The sequence below is a fragment of the Limulus polyphemus genome, unplaced genomic scaffold, assembly GCF_000517525.1.
Source record: "Limulus polyphemus unplaced genomic scaffold, Limulus_polyphemus-2.1.2 Scaffold8000, whole genome shotgun sequence".
In the NCBI taxonomy this organism is placed as follows: Eukaryota; Metazoa; Arthropoda; class Merostomata; order Xiphosura; family Limulidae; genus Limulus; species Limulus polyphemus.
In genome coordinates, this window is record NW_013673610.1 from 23,132 (window position 1) to 34,802 (window position 11,671).

General features: G+C 32.8%; 1 protein-coding gene across 5 annotated transcripts in view; it reads right to left on the reverse strand.

Annotated features, from left to right (window-relative positions):
• The window catches only part of LOC106475036 (adapter molecule Crk-like), a 20,692-nt gene extending 15,329 nt beyond the window's left edge, over window positions 1-5,363 (reverse strand). The window contains exons 1-2 of one of the 5 annotated variants that reach the window (XM_022379252.1): window positions 4,423-5,362; window positions 4,009-4,134 (exon numbers count right to left, since the gene is read on the reverse strand). In XM_022379252.1, the coding sequence (XP_022234960.1) occupies window positions 4,009-4,043 (35 nt within the window). In that variant the 5' untranslated portion in view covers window positions 4,044-4,134; window positions 4,423-5,362. Of the gene's footprint in view, window positions 1-4,008 lie in introns of all 5 variants that reach the window. The other 4 variants (XM_022379254.1, XM_022379253.1, XM_022379255.1 and 1 more) reach the window with 4 other exon arrangements.
• Between the last annotated feature and the right edge of the window lie 6,308 nt (window positions 5,364-11,671).

The following is an 11,671-nucleotide window of genomic DNA, read 5'->3' on the forward strand; positions in this document are numbered from 1 at the left end:
ACTGTCTCATTATAACACCCCCACAACCCTTAGATTGTGAGTCGAGCACCTTACCCACCTTGCCATGCCAGGCCGGAAACATCGATGTCGGGTTTAGTTTGTACGAAAGAAATTCCTACGTTAAATGGAAGACATAAGAATGATAATAGTTAAGAAGTTAAAACAGTTTTCATTGAATAGAAATATAAAATAAAAACAAAAAGGGACAATGATAGAGAAAATGATAAAATATAAAGCAATATATAAGAAATAGAAATATGGATAATATTAACAGTAAAACATTAATTAATTACAAATTTGGTTTTGGAGTTTTTTTAGAAATCTACAAAGGTCAAAAATGCAACTGGTCGCAAAACACTGACCACTCTCATAAAGACATTAAACTGATATGTATAGAGAGAAATTGTACATCAAACATTATATGGGAAATTAAAGAAGCTTACTGAATATCACCGTAAAATTCTATAATGCCAAATGGCATCAGTATCGATCCCAGTATCACTGACCTTCGGACACCTCTAAAAAATTCCTATACAGTACTATAACACGATTGTTTTAAATTATTTGGTGAAATTAATTCAAGCATTCAATCCACATAACAATAATAAATTACTTGATTTCTTTCGTTAACATTTCTACAAACTTGAACACTGTCATAACTTGTTGTAGGCCTGCATTACAAATGATGTTAACTAATGTAATACAAACCATAGCTAACATACTGACTTAGTAGTTCACTACTCTATCCTGATATCACTCTACATACTTCACATCAAAGTTTTAGTTACTAAATATTATAGGCCTATCCTATTAAACCTTCTGATCTTAACATCATCACTAAGACCTGCAGCTCCCTCTAGCTAATCTTTAAATTACACCAATAGTAAACAAATTAGAAATACATCACAGATTATTACAGTAGCCCTATAATAAATCTCTGTGATTAAAAACATTTAACTGCTTTGGTACAAGCACTGGTCTATTTATCATGAACCATAATAGATATCACAAGGAATTCCACAAAACACTAATAGAATGTTTGGGCAAAAAGCACATGTTAGACTTACAAAGAAAAGAAAATCCATTCAAAATGGCCTGTCTATAATTATTATTATTATTCTCTTGCCATCCTACAACAAAAATGGCCTGTCTATAATTATTATTATTATTCTCTTGCCATCCTACAACAAAAATGGCTGGGTATATTACACCCCAACCTTTTGTAAAGTACTTAATAAGATACTGTGAAGGCATAGGGGTATTAAAACATCGATTTTTTTTTCTATATTTTGCATAAGCTAAGTAACACCATAAGTCTAGTGCAAGCAAGGTTATCATTAGCCCTTGAAGTTAGTTTTCTTACAAATATCTAGTGTCCCTTTAAAAATGTTAAGTACAGGGTAAAACAGGAATTTCCAGCCAGTAATTGATGAACATTAGATGACTGTAATGTGTAGATATTCAATGCTTTGCACACTATACAATCGGTGTCTTTAGGGAGACAACCTATATATTATATAAGTGAAGGAGTAACAAAAACAAATCAATAAATATAGAATTAAATTTTATTATACATTGTAGAATTACTTTAAAAGACACAAAAGTTTATTTAAAGCAATGTTTTAGACAAATGCTTTTCTACTGGTCAAATTTGATACGTGTTTAGCGGGGGTTGTGTCTTAGTCTAGGCATATGTTTGCCTATTGCTATGCCTATTGCTATATAGAGAATTTAGTCACACAGAAACTATAACTAATACCCACGACAATCTCCAGCTGCACATCCCAAACTAATGTGATCAAGTAGTCAATAGCTACAGTAAATCATCATGAACTGTAGCAGCTAGCTACTAGCTATGTTTATTATCATTTACAATGTATAAAGTTAGCTACCATATTGAGTAATCCTTTGCCCATAGTTTAGCATAAAAAAAAAGCCAGCAAACAAGATAAATAAAAAATTGGAAATTTAAAAACCTGCAAATAGGGATCGTAAAACAAGTAAGCAAACAAGGCTGGAAATACTGTAGACATTATTTACTCAAACTATAAACCCTTATTTTGGTTCCATGCTGTTACCTAGAATTAAATTTGGTGGAGTCAAAATAGGGATTTGTAGTTTGAGTAAATAATGTCTACAGTATCTCCAGCCTTGTTCGCTTACTTGTTTTTTAGAATTGTTAATCTTGAATTTATTACTGTTAATGTTACATTTATTAATCATGCTTAGAGCTGTGTCGGCAATTTACAAGGAATTACTAAAACTGAATGACAGAAGAGGTAAAGTTGAACAAGTTACTTTTATACTATACACATACATATTCAATTAAAAGAAATTTGAACTCAAGAAATTGTTATTTGAAAACATTTTCATTTTTATCTGTTTAAATAGATTAAACCTGTACAAGGCAAAAGAAATCAGTCCAGATTTTGACCAACTGCTCTTCAAAGGCAGACCCATGTATTACTATATTTGAACTTAGACAAGAACATTTTTAACTTTTCATTCTCAAAATTAAATCCACCAATCAATCCACTTTCATTAAACTTCTGTTAAAATTAAAGCTTCTATGATTTTAGATGACAATGTTTCATGCATTTATCCCTGTTTCACAAATAAAAGTTGCATCAAATAAGGATTGTCTGATATTTCCAAACTAAAGTGCTGGGTTTGTGGACACTCCCAAACTAAAGTGCTGGGTTTGTGGACACTTCCAAACTAAAGTGCTGGGTTTGTGGACACTTCCAAACTAAAGTGCTGGGTTTGTGGATACTCCCAAACTAAAGTGCTGGGTTTGTGGATACTCCCAAACTAAAGTGCTGGGTTTGTGGATACTCCCAAACTAAAGTGCTGGGTTTGCAGATACTTTCAACAAAAGTGCTGGGTTTACAGACACTTCCAAGCTAAAGTACTTGGTCTGAAAAGTAGTAAAAGAGACAGCTTCAATTAGCATTCAGGTTCGATTTGAACTTTTGGTTGCTGCAAGGAGGAACGAGATCATGAAGAGGTTTACATTGTGGGGGACTCGTGCAGTACTGGAGAAGAAATGTTGACTATAGTTTCAAATTTACTGTATGTCTCTACAAAAAATGTAACAAGTTATCATTAAAATGTACAAGTCTGTTGTACACAAAAAAATCAGATGTGTTTCAAAGGTACTCGTATTCAAGATACGTCCGTGAATTGACAACATTAGTCGGACTCGGACAAGTCGGAGTGCAAGGTGATGTACACGAGAAGAATAAAATTACTTTTCTCCATTGTAAGTTTGTATAACGTCTACTACTTCTGAATTACATATCTACAATTATTTTCAGTACACTGTATCTAGGGTTTACTCTACCGTGAACTGCCAGTAAAATGAACAGTGGATCACTCTGACATCAAATACATAACACCATTTTGAACAGCACTCTGTAAAAGATTGTGACGTGTGAACTTTGACACCACTCGTGCACACAGAGCCAAGTTACTAATAAAGTAACAGTAAGAGGAGGACTAGAATAACATAGAAACTGTTGATAGTTTGGTTATTGGCACAAAAAAAACACTATCTTTTATAGTACATGTAAGAGATGTTGGAAACTAAAAGTCAGAAGAGATGCTTAGAAAAATATCCTTCAGATTTAGGATAAAAATGATATGTACCCCCTTTACAAAAAAGTTTACAAAGGGAATGGGTGATGTTCTGGAAAATATAAACTAGGTTTAAATTTTGGTGGGTATGCAAGGATAGCCTTAAAGAATCAAATGGTCCAGTGTCGTGACTAATTAAATACTCGTAACCCTGGAACACGCTCAGAAATTTCAACATATCCTCATATGACAATCCATCTTTTATTCCTTAACAATTACATCAATACATGTCTTAACTTATATTTTTTAATTCTCATAACTTCTTTTCCACAGCATAGAATATTTTAGTTTGAAAATACTCTGTATTTTTATATTATGTTGAGTACCAATAGTAACACAAAGCATTAATTCCATTTAAAGTCTTAAACTTACCTGTTTTTATCGTAAGGATCAAAGCTTCCTGCCATTATATTGTACAACTCAAATAATGATTTCCACTTTTCACTGGTTGAGTGCTAAGCTCACTTTCACTCTCAGTCTTGCAAGCACAGATTAGAGCTGAAGAGTCTTGAAAAATGTAGTTCAACTTGTAGCCTTAATATCCCATTTTCAGTTAGAAATGTAGCAGTTACTTGATTATATGCATAATTAAAGAATTTTACACTTTTAACAATTTTGTGCAGCAAATACAACTGTCTAAAAAAATGATTCAATAGCTATTAACACAATATTTCTGAATATTTAATTTCCAACCAGTAAAGATATTGTTGAGGTCACAGTATTTGTTCCAACAACTTACTTGAATTAATATTTTCAAACATTAGACTAAGTCTTGCAGTTATTTACCTTATGATCTAACACCAAATCTGTTCCTCTATTGGTTGATAGTGTCTCCGAAGTCAGGCCCAAAAATGCTTTTGTTTTTGTTGTAAGCCAAACTAGGAATGATTTTTTTTCCACGTGTTGTTTTTTTTTTATCATCTTATTTCACGCACTGAAATTCAAATGATTTATGCATGATAACATTTACGTCACTATATTTACTATTACTGTATTAGCATTATTAATATTAACCTTATTTCTCCGCCTCACATTGCCGAAGTAGTACCTAATTTTGTTCTTTAAATTTGGTTAATGTTACTTACTGAAGTCTAAACTACAAAAATCGTTGTAGTAACATTATTAATGACATGTTTACACATTTACTAAGTTTTAGGTTTACACACTATACAATTCACGATCTTGCATTGAAAAAAAAAGTTGGCATACAACAATGCAGTAGCCACCACATACTAATGAGTGCATTAAAATTTTGTTAGCATTAAACTTTTAAAGTATTTCTCGACGTAGGCCTAAAAAATTCGACCTCACGCTAAATCTAACAGAAACTTTGATAAAGCATGTAACGTTGGGGGTAAGCGTTGGTTAGCAAATTTAGAAGCTCGTTTCCTCGCCCTTCCTGTATCGGAACGTCCTTTAAATGAGAGATACTTCAACAAATAAGTTGTATTCTGATAACTCGAGGCGTTTCGGTTGCCATTATCTTTGATTTCCGTATCCACATCCAAACAAGGACTTACTATTTAACCCAGCCAGTCAATATGGCGTATGGTAAACGAATTTAGATCGCCACTTATGAAATTAAGAAAAAAAAGGTATATCTTAGCACCGTTATTAACAATGTTTATAATTTATTTTGACTACAAAAAATAAATAAGTAAATAATGCGAAACAGTCTTCCTGGAACACTTATCAACACCAAATCGGGACTAAGCATATGGCATTACCGCTTACCAATACGCGCAAGGCAGGCCACGTGCCAATGAAACGATCATGGTGTCACTGTTTATCTTCTTCTCCTAAAGCAGTTTTTAAAGGAGAGATCTTAATGCGAATTTGGTTACGTCACTCCCCCAATGGTTCAACGGTAAGTTTACAGAACTTACTGCGCTAAAATAGAGGGTTCGAACCGTTGCATGCAGTGGACAGAGCGCAAATAGTTAATTTTACAGCTTTGCTATAAAAACACCAATACCGAGTGTACTGAAAAATGTCTAAATCCCATTTTCAGTGGATGCGTGATTTAAAACATCAAAGAACATACAGAAACCTGCAATAACGCATTATTAAATCAAGCAATGGGCTTGAATAATATTTTGATATACGTACATTTTCGACCAAATATTAAGTTTTTCCTAAGAATTGGGTCATTTCTTTCGTGAACTGTGCAGCAATTGGTACTGATTGTTATCAACAATTCAAATATATATACTCTAAGAATATTTGAGTGAAAGCAAAGGAAATATGTCAAACATACTATATATGTCATATCCAGTGCGACGAGGCCTTTAGTCTAATACCAGGTATAGTTTTACTTTAAACTAGTCACCAACAATATATATATTTTTTATATGATTCTCACCGTTCAGTGACAAGGAAAAGTTTTAAACTTATGACCATTATTGGTGGAATAAACAGTTTTCATATGACATTGAAATTCCAACAGTGACTTGACAGGAATAAAATAATGTTCCTATTAACCCAAGAATGACAGCGTGGGGTCACTATAAGGATTCTCGTGAATAATGTAACTAACGTCAGTGCATAAATAAATAAACGTATTCGCTCTAGTCTTTATAATTTTAATTTATTTGTATTATGTAAAACTATGAACATATGTTTATTGTCTGTGGGGTCATCTGGGACCCCACCTGGTGTTTATGACAGAAAACTTAAGGCTGGTATTCTAGAGTTAAAATTAAACAAAAAAAAAACAACAACACATTTAAAGTTGTGGTTAATAATAAAGACGAATACAATAACGTTTATAGTATTACTTTAGAGATTTTAACATGTTAATGAAGTGGGGGAATTTAGTAGTTTGAGTCTTCTTCAGCAAGCAACCTCACTCAAAAAAATCTAATGTCATCAAATGTTTGGCCAAAACGTGTGGTTTCACTAAACAAATATAAAGGACATGTCCTCAGACCACAAAATAACTTTAATACCAAATCTAATTTACTCTACTCCTGTATGTAAACTACTTTAACAAATATTCTTGTCAATTTGAACCTTTTTCTGAACAAGTGTTGATTTAATATTTGCCTTTGTGTTTTTGAAAACGTTTGAAACAAGATTTAAAACACATTTTTATAAAACATAAGCTGAAACAGTACAGCTGTTTTATGTTTATTAAACGATTATTATCCACTTACAACATAATAAAATATTTACATTACAGTTTGTCAAAATATTTGTCTATAAACACTGAAAAAGAATACACAGCAAACGGAGAAAATTAGTATTTAATTCAGTTTTCATAAACAACTAAATCACCAAAATGATGTTTAAATTTTGCAAGTTTTCCTTCCGAGATGACCACTTCTAACAGAAGAAAATTAGGATCTGTGCTATCAGCTACCGCACTCTTAACTCCAGCTTCTTTATACAGCCAACTGTAAAAAGAACAAGACAAAAAAGTATAAAAAATTAATGGGTTATTATTACCATAAATTTCCCAACACATATATAAAACACACATAGGTACAGCTTATCTTGTTGATTAGAAGTATCTCTTGTGATGGTTCGTAACTGAAAATCCACTCATGGCAAACAAGCCCTGCATGGATTCCTTGTGAAAAAAGAAGAGAGAAGAGAAAATCTTACCTTAAAAATCTTTGACATTCTTTGAAAAGGTTACTGCTTAAATAGATGAGGTTAAGGGTGTAGATTTGGTGTATCTGGATCTTCATTTTACAAGGTGCCACATAAAATTATCTCTATAGGTGTGGGGGATAAGTTAGCTAATTGGATAAAAGGGTGGCTGGATGGAAGAAAGGAGACGGTTCTTACAAATGGAGTTCAGTCAAACTGGATTACCTCAGAGCTCAGTCTTAGGACCTTTACTCTTTTTTGATTTATATCAAAGAAGGAATGGTCGATAAGTTACTTCAATTTGCAGATGATATTAAGGTCTTGGGTGTTGCTAGTTGTGAAGAGGATGCTGTTGATTTACAAAAGGATTTAGATCATCTAGTGAGTAGGGCAAATAAATGGTAGATGGGTTTTAATTATAACAAATGCAAGATAATGCATGTGGGTTATCATAATTTGAATTATAAGTATAATTTGGATAGGAATAACCTTAACAGTGTCATGAAAGAAAGGGATCATGATGTAATGGTTGGTCAATCTCTTAAGCCATCCAACCAGTGTGTTGTTGCAAGTGGTTGGGCAAATAGGATTTTTGATTGTGTGTACAGAAATACTGAATACAAGTCTAAGGAGGTTATAATTTCATTGTATAGGTCACTGGTTAAGGCACATTTGGAGTCTAGTGTTCAATCTTGGGCTCCTTATATTAGGAAGGACACTGAATTGTTGGAAAGGGTTTAGGGGAGGGTTACTAGGATGATACCTTGGTTGGAGGGGTTGTCATACGAGGAGGTTAAGATTCTTGAATTTGAGTTAGAGGGGATCTGATTGAGGTGTTTAACATTGTAAATGGAATTGATAGTGTTGATGCATCATCTTTTTTTTTTCATACTTGATGATGAGAATGATAGGACTAGGAAACACGAGTATAACTTTTGGCAGGGTAGGAGTCATCTTCAGCTAAGACAGTTATATTTTTCTAACAGGGTGGTCGGCCTGTAGAATGGGTTGTCTTTGGATGTTGTGGAAGCAGTTAATTTAAGTGAGTTTAAGAAAAAGCTTGATAACTATATGAATGATAAGGACTGGCTTTGAGGTTTCTTTTTTAATAGTTTCAGTTTAGTTTAGTGGACAGCCTAGATGGACCAATAAGTCCCTAGAATTTATGTTATGTTAATTAGTTTTCATCTAATTATGTAACAATATTTATTTAGTTTCCGTTTTGAAGATGTAATCTTTATGGTAAACCAAATCTACTTAACAGTTATGTGAACCAGTAATCTCTTATTTTGAACTGATAGACTAGAGAAAAGGCAGTAGTCAACAGTGACCATTGCCAACTTTTAGGCTACTCATCTGACTGAACAGTGGGATTTGACCATCATCCATGGATCCAGAGTGTGGGACACTATTTCTTTTGCAGTAATTGCATGGAAATGATGGACCTAAAGATCCATAGTTTAGCATGCTAACCACTGGTCTGTGTTGACTTGTTTGTGAACATTTGCTGGTATACAAGAAGAACGTTTTTAATCAAAAGCTAATCCTTGTCTCTGTCAACTATGCATGTGTTAAAAAACTTTAAAAACCTATTTCTAACATGTTTTGGCACACATCATTACCAGAATGTGAAAAATATACACGTGTCAGAATTCTGAAACAATATGAAGAATAAACCAAACTCTATTAAATCTTCTTACTAAAATGTTTTACACATAAATCAATCTTACCACAGTTAAACAATCTACTCATAGTTTTCAAGAAAATATATTTCCACGAAATACTATTAAAAAGAAATTTACATTATATGGCAATTTAATAGATTTTAATTATTTTTTTATTAAATTAGATAACTTTATTTTGGTTTTGCCTTATGAAGTTAAGGTTTTTTCAAAGTTGGCATACGTGAATGTTCAAAGACCTGTTACCTGATTTATATAAGACAAATTTTGGTTGTAACTCAAGTTACTAATGAATCATTATTTGTTGGAGTTTTAGGTCGAAATGGGAACACAACTTGTATTGTTATTCAAATTTTGACTTTCAAATTAAAATATATGAATATGTTTTATATATACATTAACAATTTACAAACTCACACATCAATCAGTCTCCTTTACTTAATGAACATGTCTTATTTCTGGAACATTTAATATATCATTTTACTTTACCAAAAGCACTCCAACAATACCATCTTCTCTTGACCAATCAATATTGCACTAACAAATAGCAGCACTCCAACAATACCATCTTCTCTTGACCAATAAATGTTACACTAACAACTAGCAGCACTACAACAATACCATCTTCTCTTGACCAATCAATGTTACACTGGTATTGTTGGAGTGCTGCTATTTGTCAGTGTAACATTGATTGGTCAAGAGAAGATGGTATTGTTGGAGTGCTGTTATTTGTTAGTTCAATATTGATTGGACACGAGAAGATGGTATTGTTGGAGTGCTGTTATTTGTTAGTGTAACATTGATTGGACAAGAGAAGATGGTATTGTTGGAGTGCTGCTATTTGTTAGTGCAACATTGATTGGTCAAGAGAAGATGGTATTGTTGGAGTGCTGCTATTTGTTGTTACATTAACAAATAACAGCACTCCAACAATACCATCTTTTCCTGACCAATCAATGTCACACTAACAAATAGCAGCACTCCAACAATACCATCTTCTCTTAACCAATCAGATTGATTGGTCAAGAGAAGATGGTATTGTTGGAGTGCTGCTAGTTGTTAGTGTAACATTGATTGGTCAAGAGAAGATGGTATTGTTGGAGTGCTGTTATTTGTTAGTGCAACATTGATTGATCAAGAAAAGATGGTATTTTTGGAGTTCTGCTATTTGTTAGTGCAATATTGATTGGTCAAGAGAAGATGGTATTGTTGGAGTGCTGTTATTTGTTAGTGCAACAAGTTGTAAGTAGGAAACAAAGTTGACTTAATACAATCAAAGCTTCTCTTGAAGGGAAACTATCTTTCAGTGTAGTTCTTGGATTTCTTTAAGTTAGACTTAGTATTTTGACTTCACAAACATCTAATTTGAACCAGTGCTGCTTTCAACACACCACGTTACACACAAAAATCGATGTTTATCTGGTTTTTTTTTTAATATTTGCTTTTAAATTGAGTAATATATAGTACTAAAATTTGAATTATAATCTATAGTTTGATACCAAACTTATTGACATAAATTCATGAAATGGTAGAGCAATAAAATTTTGATTGCAAGTGAACAAACGAGATGATATAGCCTTTCACCCGTTACCCATCTCAAAAGGGTTAATCTCCCAGAAAGGTTTTCTCTGTTATATTTCCAAAATGAAGAAGATTTTTTGAATAAATTGAATCATAAGTATTATCTGTCTCCATCTTTTACCCAAACTTTATCCAATGACCTGGAAGAAAATTATTCTCCTTCGTTTGTGGATGAGAAAAATACTTTAATTTTAAATAATTTTAAAAGTGAAGTTAAGAGCTTCAAGAGTTGGCCATCAGGGCTTCTTATTGCTGCTAGTCTGGGAAAGGTAAGTAAAGTATTTGAACCAGTTGCCAACGTGACAGACTTACTCTGTTGGATATAAAGAGTCTTGGTTTGACCATTTTTTATGTTTAAATTGTTACTTTTTCATGGTCAAATGGAAATATTAATACCTTAAACTCAGGGGAAAAGGAAGTAATTTAACAGCCAATCAGAAAGTTATTTTCTTTCTCTGTGGATAAACATTGGTCCAATTTATTGAATCGAAGACTAAACAATTGTGTTGTCGTACCAATACAAAACAATACATATTTATTGGTTAGTCTGATAACACATTCATGGCCTGTTTCTTCTAATTTAGAAATAGGCCATTTGGGTATGCTGAGTTTAAGGTATTAACATTTCCATTTGAACATGAAAAAGCAACAGATATCTCTCAAAATTGCTTTCTTCAACTGGTTATAGTGTAAAATTAATTCTCAGTAATTGATAAATGTTTTTATGTGCCTTTTTTTATCACATATATTTTTTTATTGAATAATTTCTGTCTATACTATTAGAACGGACATGCCTGCAGTTGATCAAGACTTGCACTGGGTATCAACCAAGAACGGTAAAGGAATCAAAGCTCTAGTTATGGAAGTACAACAGAAGCTACTCCAAAATACAGGACTCTTCATCTGTAAACTTCGAATTCCTATGGGAGGCATTGAAACAAGGTACAGTTTTAGTTTTGTTAATGTGCAGACAGACAAGTATGTGTTGTAAAATTGAGACATAATTTCTTACTTTTGACTAACATTTTACTATGGTAGTGATTGGCCAAGAGAAGCAGCTGTTGTAGGAGTGCTGTTATTAGTTTGTGTGGCATTGATTGGTCAAGAAACGATGGTATTGTTGGAGTGCTATTATTTGTTAGTGCAACATTGATTGGACACGAGAAGATGGTATTGTT